General features: G+C 39.3%; 2 protein-coding genes across 3 annotated transcripts; both read left to right on the top strand.

Moving 5' to 3' along the window:
- The first annotated feature begins 270 nt into the window (after positions 1-270).
- On the top strand, positions 271-3,180 carry LOC103454862 (uncharacterized). The gene is made up of 4 exons (XM_008394456.4): positions 271-1,265; positions 1,700-2,251; positions 2,350-2,485; positions 2,580-3,180. Exons 1-3 carry the CDS (start codon positions 432-434, stop codon positions 2,458-2,460), a joined length of 1,497 nt encoding a protein of 498 aa, XP_008392678.3. The 5' UTR covers positions 271-431; the 3' UTR covers positions 2,461-2,485; positions 2,580-3,180.
- A 6,787-nt stretch (positions 3,181-9,967) lies between these two features.
- LOC103424425 (trihelix transcription factor GTL1-like) lies at positions 9,968-14,495 on the top strand. Of its 2 annotated transcripts, none has more exons than XM_008362506.3 (3): positions 9,968-11,101; positions 11,861-13,385; positions 13,553-14,495. In XM_008362506.3, exons 1-3 carry the CDS (start codon positions 10,743-10,745, stop codon positions 13,850-13,852), a joined length of 2,184 nt encoding a protein of 727 aa, XP_008360728.3. In that variant the 5' UTR covers positions 9,968-10,742; the 3' UTR covers positions 13,853-14,495. The 2 variants fall into 2 exon arrangements, with proteins under 2 accessions (XP_008360728.3, XP_008360729.3); XM_008362507.3 differs by having other exon boundaries at positions 10,037-11,101; positions 13,557-14,495.
- Positions 14,496-15,345: the final 850 nt, after the last annotated feature.

The raw sequence follows: 15,345 nt of genomic DNA, 5'->3' as shown, positions 1-15,345 counted from the left end.
TTTTTCCAAATATTTTACGCTTTGCATTTTACTGCGTTTCCATTGGCCGTTACGGAATTCAAAAGCTTCAAAATTTATTTTAAAAATAAATTAATTAAAACCAATAAATCCTAAAACCCCACACATACCTGGATTGTCTGTCCTCTCTTATCTCATCTTCTCTTATTTCTGTAATCACTGTTAAATCACATTAATATTTTATATTAATTTTTTTATAAAAATAATAAAACAAAAATCAATAAAAATACAAAATATTGACCTCACTTAATCGTGAACTTTGATATGAGATGGGGAGGTAGACAATCCAGGTCCCTCTCACTCTTCGCACTCAGAAATCCCCAAATATCCCAATCCGAATTCGAAATCACGGATTGTTGTTTAGGGGTTTTGATTCGGTGGCGATCGGCGCACGGAAATGAACATTGGGGGCGATGACGACGACGTCAACAACAAACCCCAACAACGCCAATCCCAGATCGCCCAAAATTCCGCGTTACCGTCAGAGCCACGTGGCAACCGCCGTCATCGCCGTCGCGGCCCTCTTGATCTCCACCACCGCTTGGCTTTCCCTCGTCTTTTCCGCCACCCCGCACTCCCTCCCCGCCCCACAGTCCTTCACTCGCTCCCGAAACCGCACCATTTCGCGATGGGGTGGACACTCTGAGGAGCTCACTCTAAACGACATCGTTTTCGGAATTGCCGGGTCGGCCCAACTCTGGAAGCAGCGGAAGGAGTACGTCCGGCTCTGGTGGCGCCCGAACGACATGCGCGGCCACGTATGGCTGGAAGAGAAGCTACCGGTAAACGACGTCGATCGGTCGTTGCCGCCGATCATGGTCTCCGAGGACATCTCGAGGTTTCGGTACACGAACCCGACGGGTCACCCGTCGGGGCTTCGAATCTCCCGGATAATCTCCGAGTGCTTCCGCCTTGGCCTCCCCAATGTCCGGTGGTTCGTCCTAGCCGACGACGACACCATCATCAACGTCGATAACCTCGTCGCCGTGCTGGGCAAGTACGACTCGTCGGAGATGGTTTATGTGGGAAGCCCGTCGGAGAGTCACTCTGCCAACACTTATTTCAGCCACTCTATGGCGTTTGGCGGGGGTGGCATTGCAATTAGCCACCCTTTGGCGGAAGCCCTATCCGGAATGCAGGACAAGTGTCTCGAGAGGTACCCGAAGCTCTATGGAAGCGACGATCGTCTCCATGCCTGCATTGCTGAGCTTGGGATTCCATTAACCAGGGAACCTGGCTTCCATCAGGTAATCTCAGATATAAATCCATATATCTTTCCATTTTAAAGAGCATTGCTTAATTGCACATGTGTGTTACGCCAGTTGGTTTGGGGGCAGTGTGCCCGCCATGTTGCACCTTAGTTCGAATCCCCCTCGCTGTAGATTAGAGTTGTCTAGATTATCCCTTGCTGTAGATTATAGTAGTTTAGATTATCGCATTATCAAAAACAGAATATTGTTAATTGGTGAGATGGGTTTGTTGTGGCAGTGTGATATTAGCTACTAGTTCTACAAACAAACGCTTATATGTGTGAATGGATGGATCCTTTTGTTTCCGTGACCATTGCTTGATTGGTGAAACGCGTTTTGTTCTTGTATTGTTTCATATGAGTGTGTTTTGTATATATCTTTCTTTTTATTAGAGCATTGCTTAACTAGTGCAATGGATTTGTGTATGGCAGTGTGACATTAGGGGCAATGCACACGGTCTTTTATCTTCACATCCTATAGCACCGTTTGTGTCCATTCACCATGTTGAAGCTGTTGACCCATTTTATCCCGGCTTCACCTCTCTGCAAAGTTTGAAGCTTTTCACACAGGCAATGAGACTCCAAGCTACCAGCTTTTTGCAGCGGTCCATTTGTTATGATCGTGGACACCATCTCACATTTTCTGTCTCGCTTGGTTATGTGGTTCAAGTCTTCCCAAACATTGTGCTCCCTCGTGACCTCGAGCGCTCAGAGCAGACTTATTCTGCTTGGAATGGGATAAGTCACAGGAATGAATTCGATTTCGATACAAAAGTCGCTTATAGGTCTGTTTGTAAGAAGCCTATTTTATTCTTCTTGAAAGATATTAGGAAACAGGGGGATGCTACATTGGGATCATATATGCGGAGCAAAGCAAAAGATGATTTCAAGAGAAAGGTTTTCTGCTTTTCCCGATTTCGACTTTTGCACAGTCTGCAAAAAATTAAAGTTTTGGGCTATCCGCCCACCAAGAAATGGCATTTGGTGAGTTTCTTCACTCAGCTACGTTTTCCGTATGCAATGAAACTGATTTCTGACTTGCCTGTTCCAGTTTTTGTGATATAATGAATCTCTTTCCACAGGTACCGCGGCGGTTATGTTGCAAACTGAACCAAACAAGTGAGGAAGTTGTCAGTTTAACAGTGGGACAGTGTGGTAAAGGACCTTTCGGCTCGATTACTGATACTAAATAACTGTTTCTTGGATGTTGTTAGCGGGGTAGGCTCTGAATCGATCTGGATTTTGGAAATGAGCATCACTTGCTGTTATCAGTTCGGCTGGCCTCTAACAAATTGAAAATATGTGCTTGCAGATTGAGAGTGCTTCATTGTAAAAGAACAGTTGAAGACGAGTATGCAAACCTTCGGCTCGGGGAGTACATTCTTTGCCTTCGATTTTGCTCAGAAGGCAATCTAATCATAAATTAAGATTCAACGATCAAGCAGCTGATTAGGTGAGATTTTAGCGGTAGTTTAGTTCAAAACTAGTACAAGTTTATTGAATCAGTGTTCCGAAATGATGTAATGAATTTGAGGTGGGTTGGGATTGTGGGTCCAAATTGAGGTGTGTGATGGGCTCAGGTTGAGGTAATTTTGGATAGCAGGCCCAAAATTGGGCCCGAAGTGTTGCTGAATCTTTCGCTGAGTCGCGCAGAGAGCCCAGACCTTCACAGCTGCAGAGGAGGAAACCAAAAACTAATAAACTTAGGCTTTAAGTAAAATTTGGAAGGTTGGTGTTGTACCAACCTAACGATGTGTATTGGCCCTTAGCTATGCCACATAATCGGGCGTTTTACTTTTTTAGGTACCTCCCATGCATCACTTTCGACGTTTGCCCCTCCCGATTAGGGCCGCCAACCCTACGTTTAGTCTCCTTTGTGAGCCGGAAACAAAAAAAAAGTTGATCGTCTTAAATTGGTCCTTATGTTGAGCAAGAAAAAGTTCCCTAGGGATATTAGAGTTTTTTTTTTTAGTACGTCAATATTTTTACACTAAGGAGAGGGGGAGTTCAGTTAAGTCATACAATGGGTAGCATAATTTGGTATCAAATTCGCCATTCATTAGATTCGAACCTAAGACCTCTCACCTCCAAGTGAAGAGAAGTAATACCAGATCGTAGTACTGAGTGCCCTAGGAATATTAGAGTTTGTTTGGTATCCTATTAAAAAAAATTCATTATTTCTCAAAACATTTATTGAAAACAATTTTCTTTAAGACTCAAAAACTTGTTTGGTATGAGATTTAAAGAGAGGGAGTTGCAGGAGAGGGAGAACGAGGAAAGAGTAGGAAAAAAAAAGAAAGAGCATCAAAGGAGACAGAAAGAAGAGAGATGATCGAATGAGATAGAGAGGAGAGAGAATGAAGAGGCCGGAATGGGGAGGGGGAGAGAAGAAATCAAACGAGTGATCTTTAAGTTTAAAAATTCAAAAAATTCACTTTTGGTGTTTTTGGAGAATAGACTTTTTATTTTTTTAAGTTAGTCTTAAGTTCACTTTTTGAAAATAATCATACTAAACAAGTTTTTAAGGTCTAAAATTTGAAAATGATTTTTGAGTTGAAAAAGTTGGATTCAAGTAGAGTACCAAACAGACTTATAATGATTTCCATATCCATTATCCTTTTCTAAATACATATCTTTTTCTTGATTTCCAGCATTTACTAAGGAGTTTCCTTTACTCTATGGGCATTTGAATTATTTCAATTGACTCCCTCAAGTTTACTAATCAAAAGAAGTAACGCTTCAATCTTCAAATTCGTAATTCAATACCTAAAAGAATCATATAGATCATATCAACTAGAAGCGTCGAGTTGATTTCATTCTCGTCCATTCTTCATTCCAAATACGTAAACACAGACAAACACTTGTCACGCATAGTTGCTTTGGTCAAAGAATAAAGCAAAACACAAGACACTACTGTTTGTCTGAGGGTAGGTCAGTGTAAAAACAAGAAGAAGATGGGATGGGAGGAGGAGGAGAGCATGTTAGGGTCCAGCTCACAGGTGAGAAGTAAAATCGATCAATATGGCAATAAAAAAACCTAGAGAGAGAGAAAGAGAGTAGGAGATAGAGAATGGGGGTTTTATTAAAAAATGAAAAAAAAAAAAAAAAAAAAAGAGGAAAGCCATAAGTGGTTAAAAATAAAAGAAAAAAATAAAAAGTGGGGGGAGAAAAATGAAAAGAACTTTAACGAAAAAGTCAATCTTGTTACTATTTACTTTACCTTTTATTTTGTCCTTATAGTTAAAACTCAAAATTTTCAAACCATTTTTATTAATTTTCCTAAAAATGAAAGAAAAAAAAGGAAGGAGGAGGAGAAGCAAGTGGCATGTGCAGTGATCGGCAGTTAGGGGTTTCAGAAATCCGGGAGAAACGCCACGCACGTTCCTCCCCTTCCCCTCACGTAATGGGCCCCTTTCTACAGCTGTGCCCATCTGTTCTGGTCTCCCCCTCCCCTCCCTCTCATAACCTAATTACTAAATGCCTCTCTCTCTCTCTCTCTCTCTCTCTCTCCAACCCAAACTCCTTTCCTTTCTCATCATCATGCCTTCACTCACTTGGCCACCCCATTTTCTACTTTTTCCCATTTATAAATTTCACATTTTTTGTGTATTTTATTTAGATGATCGATCGGTAATGTCAATTGACAGTTTAATAACGTAACATATTAGACTGAATAGTAAATTAGTAACTTACAATTTCTCTCATTGTCAACTCCAAAACCCTACATGGTTTATCTTTTTCATTCTCCCACATTGTCTTTTTCTGTTAACAGTTTCATCTCATAATTAACATACTAGTATGATGTTGATTTATGATCTCTATAATTGATAGTATGATCACATAACATGTTAGATTAAATGGTAACTTACGACCTTTTTCATTGTTAGTGTCGGCTCCAAAACCCTAACATATTCTTTTATCCACATAATTTCTTTCATGTGCCACATTTTCTTTTTTTTGTTGACAGTTTGAAAGCATAACATATTAGAATAGATGAGAAGTTACGACCTCTCACTCGTTGTCGGCTCTAAAACCCTAACTCCCTCTTTTATCCACATGGGTTTCTTTCATGCACTCACATTGTGTTTTTCTATTGCACAATTTAATTGGTGATTGTATGGTGTGGAACAAAGAATGCTACTACTACATTTTAATAAGTGTCACTTCCCTTTTCTTGCATGGGCATCCTCCATGTTCGAATCCGGCCGTCTAACAACATTTTCATGTTAGCAACATGATGGTTACCATGTGATAGCAACCGATTTAATTCCTTACCAAAAAGACAGAAAAAAAGGGGAAAAAGGTTCCCTTCTAAACTTGTGCAAATTATTTACCAAAAAGAATCGCATACAACGAAGCAAAAACTTGTTGGACAATTAATATCACAGAATAAGATCCCTTAGGGTTAACAAATTAATGTATTCACATTCACATTATATATATATATATATATATAGAGAGAGAGAGAGAGAGAGAGAGAGAGAGAGAGAGAGAGAGAGAGAGTTTAATAAGATCCCTTAGGGTTAACAAATTAATGTATTCATATTCACATTATATATATATATATAGAGAGAGAGAGAGAGAGAGAGAGAGAGAGAGAGAGAGAGAGTTTATTCAAAGGGATCGGATCTTCTTTTTTTTTTTTTTTTTTTTTTTGTAAAAATATGGACTACTTATGGGCTCATTTTACATTGAACTTCAATGATGCAAAGTGTCTACTTTTTTTTTAATCTTTATTTGTAGATTAATTTTGCAAAAAATCAATTCAATCTGAAACTATTAATCTATTTAATTGTCATGATGATGAAATTTTAATATTTTTTAGAATGTATTGTATGTTATTTTCTTTAAACTCAATTAGATGACTCAAACATTTCCAAAATTTCTTTGGCTGATATTTTGTAAGAATAATCTATGGAGTGAAACTTAAAAAATAACAGTTCGGATAGTTGAAGTTCATATGAAATATAGCCCATAACTAGTCTCCATTTGTATTAAAAAATTGGAATTTCTTTGGATAAAGAGCTTATATATTTATGTGTGTATATATATATATATATATATATATATTCTCTTCCTTAATTAAGTACTATCCATATCTGTACGTTAGGCAGTCTTAATATTTCCTGGCTGGCTCCTTAAACCTAATAGTATCTGCGACTTGTTGTAATTAACATATAATTATAGTAAATACATAATGCATGCATGCACATATATATGTACCTGTATATAATTATATTGTGGTGACTTAGAAAAAGCATGATTGCCACAATGATATACATTAGGCTTGAGGAGCATCATGACAGTTTGAGAGCGCGTAACGTGCCCCCCACAATGTGTTAATGCGATCAAAAGTTGGATATTCAAACGCAATGGTTACTAGTCCAATAAGAAATTATTGCATCATACTGTGGTATAATAAATTTACATGTTATAATTTATATATACTCATTAATATTTATTTCTTAAATTATATAGATGTTCATTCACTCATATCATAATACACACAAATGATAGATGATTGATTTGGGTAAGACTATTCACTATATTAATGGCATTTTAAAGGAAGAAATTGATGACAAATTCCTTATTTTGTCTAAGTTGAAGATTACACATGAAGAAAAGATATACATACTAATCCCCACAACAAAGGTAGGATTAAAAGCGCCCACTATTCTTCATGAATAACCTTTAACTTGGACAAGTAAGGAATTTGTCGTTCGTTTCTTCTTTTAAAATACATAAATATAGTGAATAATTCTATCCAAATCAATCATCTCTATCAAACGAAGCCCAACTGATTAACAATAACTTACAACTCAATTGATTAATAGCTTTTACAGAAGCACTTAGAATCCTAAGTTTGATTTTCGTCCTTCCACCATCGCTTGCATCGAAAGAAAAAGCAAGCACGCTGATTATATCACGCAACGCTGTTTCAATATCATCCCACCATAATTTTTCTTAAGGTGAGGGCATTAATTGTTTGTGTGAATGGGAAAAGTATAAAAAGGAAAGAACAAGCTTACAACAGGAGTTGTTTGCTGTCAATTAGTGTTAGTTTTAAGCAAATCATCAATGGCCGCTGGCGTTGTTGGTGTAAAATAGATCTTTTTCTCTCTATCTCTTTCTAGCTTTAATATATATATATGTAATATATATGCAGGTTTATATGATAAATTCCATCAGCCTCCGTAGGGCTCCAATCACATGGGACTTACAAGCATGTCAGATGGGAGATGGGACCGACAACAACTAAAGTCATCATCTGACAGCATCACAGGTCGTCCTCCCTCCAGGTTAATTCAAAGTTTCGATGTGGGATTAAAATATCCAATTTTTCCCTCTTGATATCATTAATCACCAAATAGTCCCTTTAATTAATTAATAATTAGATAATTAGTTACCTATATAATATTGGTTTTGAGCAAGAAGAGGAGGAGCGTGGAGTATCATTTAAATTGCTAGCTACAAATAAATGTTAAAAAAAGCCACGGATCGATCTCAGAGGATGTATAATTGGGTTGAGTTTACAGTTTAAACCATGGTTAAGTGCGATGACTGATGGTGAGTGCAGATCATATTCTGATTCCCGTCCTAATTGGTGTGCTTCAACAATTTTAGTTTGTTCCAGCTCAAAATTACGGTGTCAATTTTGGATGTGAAGAAACAAATACAAAACAAAACAAAAAAATGTTATATCTACCTTTAAAGGGACCCGGGTGGTCTCAGGATCACGCGAAAACCGGCAGAAGATCCTTTGAAGTACCTCTCGATTCTTTTGGAAGGTGGTGGTGGAGACGTGACCAGGACCTCTTCGGTCTCATAGATGTGCAGAGGCTGATCTGCAAAGAAGCTACGACGATGGTGGTGATGCCTTGCAACCATGGTTTGTTTGTTGTAGATTTGCTTAAGTAAAGAAGCCGGGAAGAAGATGACTGTTTTTCGCTTAAGTAAAACGTTGCGTTTTATTCAATAGACTCATTAAAATGTAAAAGAAATAAAAAGAGAACCCATATACTCCAATATTTCAAGAAAGGAGTCCTCTCCTTTGGTTTTCATTTCTCTTTCCACCACAAACTCCCTCTCTCCCTTTCACATACAAACAGCTAAGTTTCAGACCAAAAGGAAATTTTGGCTGCCCACCTATTCGGTTTTGGTTCTATTTCCGTCTTAAATAATCTTGAATTTACGTACTAAGACCACCCAAAGTTAAAATTCTGGATCCGTCACTGGCTACCGTCAATTGTCCTTGCGCGAGGTTTAGTTGGTTTCTTGGGAGTTTCGTGGGTGTGTGGACGTGAAACTGTATGGATTAGAGAGAGTGAGAGTACAACTTGAGGGGAAGGAGAGCAAAGTTTTTGGTGCTCCTAAGCTACATAGTAAAGTAAAAGCAAAGTCCAATTGTGTAAGGGCATTTACCCACAGAGAGGGATTGTTGGGTCAATTCAGTAGGAAATTATTGTGATGGCAAAGAAAAGATGGCCTTGATTTTTATTCCTAAAGATGGATGTGAGAGTTGCCTAGCTTATGCTCCATTGCTCCTTCGTCCATTCACTTTGAATTTTCTTTCCTTTTTTCTCTTTTATTCAATCTGTATTATAAATTTATAATAGAAAATTGTTATTTGTGTTTCAAAATAATTATTATGTGCTATTCGTTTGATGGAAAAAGTTTAGGGAGAAATTAATTACTCTCTCTCACCACCAACGTTAGGGCGAATCCACAAATTCGAGCCGGAAGAATTACGTGTAGCACCTTAATAATTATAAAATAATGCAACATAATTCTTATATTTTTATATTTGGGTTTCAAACTATTGATGCCTTTTTTTCTTCTTCTTCCACAATACACATACCCAAATGTTACACTTAAATCTGAGTTTTAACATTTGATTACGTGCATCATAGAGTAAAATAGTGAAATAAGAACTCATATTTGAATTTTAACATTTAATTTTGTGCGTTGGAGATGGTTGGCGTCAAAACTTTACTAGTTGAAATACTATCTTTTCTTATTAGTGTGAGGTCCGTCTTAGACTCAAATTTTATAACTAAACCTAATTATAAGTTTTAATACAACTCAAAATTTATATATGAATTTTAACTTTCCAGTGCAGTAGAAAAAAAGTTATATTTGGACTCAAATACAACATTTGAGTCTAAATTTCTAGAGCAATGGAGAAGTTATATATGCTAAGGTGCACCTCTATTAGGGAATGTATCAACAAAATCATTTTAGTATATAGAATAAATTTATGGTGTAAATTGTCTTTAAATGGCTTATTTTCATTTGTTAATTTCTCTCAATTCTTTAGTGGACATTCAACTGTTAAACTCAGTAATACATATCTTACATTGATGGGCTATAATTTTTGTGTGTCTTAAATATATTCTTTACAAAATGATATTGAAGAGAGAGATTTAAACTGAATCACATAATCAGTCAGCTATAATTATATTTCAAATTCGTTATTATTTATGAAAATTGAATTTGATATTTCAACTTACACGAAAAAATAATACTACATAACGATCAACCATAATATGTACCGAACTATCCATCCATAAAATTAAACTTACTTGAAATTTACAAATATAGAAAAATACCGATATATTTTAATAGTAGTGTGACATTTCATTCTTAAAGTTCAAGAAAATGGAGAGTAAAATATAGTGGTAAATGGTTTTGACAATTATTAGCAGCAAAGTGAGAGCCGCTGACAACACAGCATCTCTTATAAATTTCTCTCTCTTCTTTCTCTCTCTCCTCTCTCACACACTCTCTATCTCTCTCTTAATCATCATCATCATCACCCTCATAATCGCCATCTCTCCATTCATTCACTTCTCTCTCTCTCTGTCTTGCTCGCTCTTCTGTTTCTCTTTCTTCGTTTATCTATCGCCCCCCACAACCCATCCAGTCTTTCTGTCTTTTCTTTTCTCTGTCTGTCATCTTTTGCAGGCAGCAGCAGCAGCAGTATTGCAGTTGGGATGGGGATGATGATGATGATTATACCCTCTTCCTCCCCCTCTTTCTGCTCTTTTTTGCTTAATTATTATTCCTTTTTTCTTTAATATTCTTTTCTGTTGTTGGGTTTTTAAGTAAACAAGGGAATAAAAATCAAATCTCAAGTGTGTGTGAAGTCCTGCACTAACTCATAGGAAAATTCACTTTCTGCCTTTCATCTTTCCAGTTGTCTAAATCTAATCCCCCCCCACCCTCCTTCCTTTTGCCCCTCCTCCTTAACTCCCCCTCCCCCTCCTCTCTCTCATCTTTCACCAACCACTCCTTCATCTCTCTCTCTCTCTCTCTCTTTTTCACACCCAAGAGGAAGATCCGCCTCCCCTGCCGCTTAATGTACCCAATCAATTTCACTGGGTACAGAATCGGCGGTGAAGAATTGGAAGAAAGACGACGTCTTTCAGGTGCGTTGAGGAATTGAGAAGAACCCATTTTCTCAATTCGCGAGATTATGCAGCAACCAGCAGCTGGAGGAGCTGGAGGGTCCCAAACCCATTACGGAGGAGCTGGAGAGATGAGTGCTGCTGAAGCTGCGGCGGCGGAGCAAGGCCAGCTGGTGGTGGAAGCGGCGTCCCCAATCAGCAGCAGGCCGCCAGCTTCCGCGGCGGTGAATTTGGACGAGCTCATGACTCTGTCCGGTGCGGCGGCTGCAGCAGAAGATGCTCTCGCGGATCGAGGTGGCGGTGGTGGGTCCACCGGGAACAGATGGCCGCGTCAGGAGACCCTGGCGCTTCTCAAAATCAGGTCCGATATGGATGTGGCCTTCCGTGACGCGACCCTCAAAGGCCCCTTGTGGGAAGATGTCTCCAGGTAATTAACAACAACAAAAACGATCAAATCAAATCAAAATTCATGCTAGTTTTTGTTCTTTTTCAGTTTATTGAATTTTGGGTTACGAAATTCGTTCATTTTTCGATTTTCCAAGTTATCTTCTCCACCATTTTGGCATTCCCAATATTGATTATTGATAGGTACTTTCACAAACAAAACAAAAAATCCTTGAAAAAACCAGAAAAAAAAAAGGAAGAAATTAATGATTTAATTATTTTTCTGCACATATATATATATATAAATACATAGATACAGAGGCAGGCAGGCAGCCAGCCGCACATGGTAGATGGGGCTTCTATCTCTTTCCATCACGATTCACGAGTCGAGCATCTTTCCTTTCTCTCTCTCTTTCTTTTCTTTTTCTTCTTGTTGGTATTTAGAGCGGCTCAGATCCACTGCATCACTTGTACCCAATCCCTCCCTCCTTCCTCTTATTTTTGTCCCTCCCCCTTTAAATTCAATTTTTTAAAATCCCAATAAGATTTCCTTTATTTCCTTTTTAATTAATAAAATGCTAATGCTTCTAAATTTCGACTATTTACAGCTAATATTATATAATCAATTGCATTGGAGATAGAGACCACCCTCTCCCCTCCATTTTTTGTCTTTTAACCCTCCCTCAAGTCCTAGTTTGGAAGATGATGATTTATTCTTTTTTATTGGGTTTAATTCAAAATTTTAAATTTAAAAAATTGGTTAATTATTTATAACAAAATATGGATTTGTTACATTGTGCAGGAAACTGGCGGAATTGGGGTACCGAAGAAATGCCAAGAAATGCAAGGAGAAATTCGAAAACGTTCACAAATATTACAAGCGGACAAAAGAAGGCCGCGCGGGACGCCAAGACGGCAAAAGCTACAAGTTTTTCAGCGAGCTGGAGGCTCTACATGGCACCGCCGCCACCGCCGCAGCTACGACAGCCAACGTGTCAGCCTCTCCGGCAGTGCACGCCGCGTCTCCGAATCCGGTTTCTGTCGGGCTCGGATCTGCCAGTAACCCCATGCCCATCTCATCGTTCAGAATGTCACACCAACAACAACCACCTTCCTCCACTGCAATTCCAATAATACCCTCGTCCCAACCTACAGCCACTCCAACGGACTTTAACTTCTCCTCCAACAGCTCGTCGACTTCCCCGGGAACTGACGACGATGACGACGATGATGACGCGGAAGGAGAGCGCTCGAGTCGGAAGCGAAAAAGGGGGAGTGCTAGTACTAGTACCGGAATTAGTGGCGGCGGCAGTACCCGAAAAATGATGGACTTTTTCGAGGTTCTGATGAAGCAAGTGATGCAAAAGCAAGAGAGCATGCAGCAGAGGTTTCTAGAAGTGATAGAGAAGAGGGAGCAGGACAGGACTATCAGGGAGGAGGCGTGGAAACGTCAGGAGATGGCCCGTTTAACTCGCGAGCAGGAGCTCATGAGTCAAGAGCGGGCCATCTCTGCTTCAAGAGATGCCGCCATTATCTCTTTCCTGCAGAAAATTACTGGTCAGACTATTCAGTTGCCTCCGCCGGTCAATGTCCACGCCGCTCCCCCACCACCTGTGCCTCCGTCGGTGTCGGTTGTCACGCCTTTACCACAGACAACGCCACAGCCGACGACACAGACTTATCAAACACCGCAACAGCAACAACCTCAGCCACCGCAACAAATGCAACAAGTTCGTCATGTTCAGCAGACTCAAGCTGTTCAACCGGTGATGGCTGTACCGGAACAGCAGGTACCTCCGACAGCGCAGGAGAATATTGGTAGCGGTGGAGGAGGAGGGAGCTCCGAGCCTGCATCATCTTCGAGATGGCCCAAGGCAGAAGTACTGGCGCTGATAAAGTTGAGGAGCGGGCTTGAGTCGAGGTACCAAGATGCAGGGCCGAAAGGCCCACTTTGGGAGGAAATCTCCGCCGGCATGGGGCGGATGGGGTACAATAGGAGTTGCAAGAGGTGCAAGGAGAAATGGGAGAACATCAACAAGTACTTCAAGAAGGTGAAGGAGAGCAACAAGAAGCGGCCCGAGGATGCGAAAACGTGTCCATATTTTCACGAACTAGATGCCCTTTACCGGAAAAGGGTGCTTGGCGGTGGGTCTACCGGCGGCAGCAGCAGCTCATTGGGAAATAGGCTAGAACAACAACCGCAACAACCTGAACAGGAGCAAGTAGTGGCCGGATCAGAAAACAAGAATGCAGATGATAGCACAGATGTGGAAACAAATTTGAGAGCTAACCTCTTTGGAGAGGGAACAGAAGAGGCTGCCAAGAAGGTAAAGTTTTTCCATATGAGATACTAGAGTCATCAAATTTGTTGACAAAATTCGTTACGCGTCGGTCAGTATCTTACTTGTTCAAAATAAATAAGATCCAAAATTATATCTCCGCATTGTTTGGCGTACAAATTTATGTATACTGATTATTGGTTTTGCATTTGAAGCCAGAAGACATTGTGAAGGAGTTGATGGAGGTGCATGATCACCAACAAGTCCTCCAACAAGGGCACCCACAACATTTTGGAGTAGATGACTGCAATAGGGTGGAGGAAGCGGATAGCGATAATCTTATGGATCAAGAGGAGGAGGACATGGAAGACGAGGACATGGACGAGGAAGACGATGAAGAAACGGAACAAGAGAGGAAGATGGCTTACAAGATAGAGTTTCAGAAGCAGAATACAGGCCCTTCGTCCAACGGCGGAGGCAACGGTGCACCTTCTTTCCTCGCCATGGTTCAGTGAGAAATGTGCATGGCCCAATCTCTGTACAATATGTACGTATCTCAATCTAGCTCAAGTAAGATATACCTCACATGAGCAAAAGTTGAAACCCTCAAAAAATTAGTTCTTCCATTTTCTCTCTTTTCTTTTTTTTTTTTTCCTTGTTTTCTTAAATTAATTTCTTTCATTCTCCTTTGTTCATCACCACCCCATTTCATCATCTTTCTGATTTTTGTTGTCCTCCTGATCTTCTTCTTCTTCTTCTACTGCTTCTCGGGTAGTCGTCGTCTTCGTCGTGGTCATCAGTTTTTTTCCAATTTATTGATTTATTGGTGAATAAAAAAACCGTTTGAAAAACGGGGAGGGGGATTGGATTAAGACACAAGAAATAAGCTTGCTCTAAATTTACGTAGCAGCAGTCATATATATCGTTACAGAGAAAAACAAAACGGAGCCCTGGAAATATAGAGAGGGAGAGAAAAAGTGGACAGTTGCACAAGGCAGATCAGCAGAGATGATTCAGCATTATTCTTTCTTTTTCTTTTTCTTTTTTCACTTTTATTTTATTTATATTGTTCTTGTTAATTGATTAATTAAACTTTTGAGTTTCTTTTGTAAACTTTGCTTGGTTTGAATGAATGGACAAGCTGGGCTCTCTCTAAAATTCATATTCCCTATTCAAATTGTGCAATAAATCTTTTTCCTTCTTTTTCCTTTTGTTTAAGGAAGCAACTTGCATGTTCCTGAGTCACCACGCCGTTTTGTTAAGAATATAGTATTATGTGGACTTAAATTGCTTATATTATTATATGATTGACACGAAACGTTATTTTTTATGGATAAATTTTATGGATAAAATTGTCAATATTTCTGTGTACAGTATTGGTAGCTTAACAGACAAGTGTATATGAAGACCAACTAATGATAGTAGCTTTACTGTGAAGTCTTTGTCTATATATGTTAGACCTAAGCGTTAATATGAATACCAAGTAGCGATGGAGGTTTATCTGGGAGTTGCGTCTTCCTCCTCAAGTGCTCTCTTTTCTTTGACTTGTGTTGCTAGACAAATTATTGACCAATGCCCAACGAGTTAGACGGGGGTTGGCTATACGGCAGATATGATGGTGATTTTGACTCAATTATTTACGTTTTTAGAGACTTCTCCTTTGCTCTAAGGTTCGGAGAAGTTTTCCTGTTCTTGATCAATTTTTTACCGATGCATGAACTACTGATTGCTTCCAAAATATTAGTTTTGAGGATTCGCAAAGGAGACATTTTTTTTCATCACTCGCTGGTTCTTGTGACACTGGCGAAGCAAAAGTATTTTGAACAAGATTTTGCTCTCCCTAATGATTCCAAATTTGTTATTATTTACTTTAAAATTGGCTTCGGATGAAGATGGTTTCCCTGCTACTTGCATGAAATAATGAAATTAAGAAGATTATGGTAGAATCAGATTTTGCACTTGCCTTTCGGACTTATGCCTGGTTGTCAACTAGGGGTGGACATGGTTC

Source organism: Malus domestica, chromosome 14 (genome assembly GCF_042453785.1).
Source record: "Malus domestica chromosome 14, GDT2T_hap1".
Lineage (NCBI taxonomy): Eukaryota > Viridiplantae > Streptophyta > Magnoliopsida > Rosales > Rosaceae > Malus > Malus domestica.
Note: the sequence above shows the minus strand (reverse complement) of the source record. Positions and strands in the feature narration are given on the sequence as shown.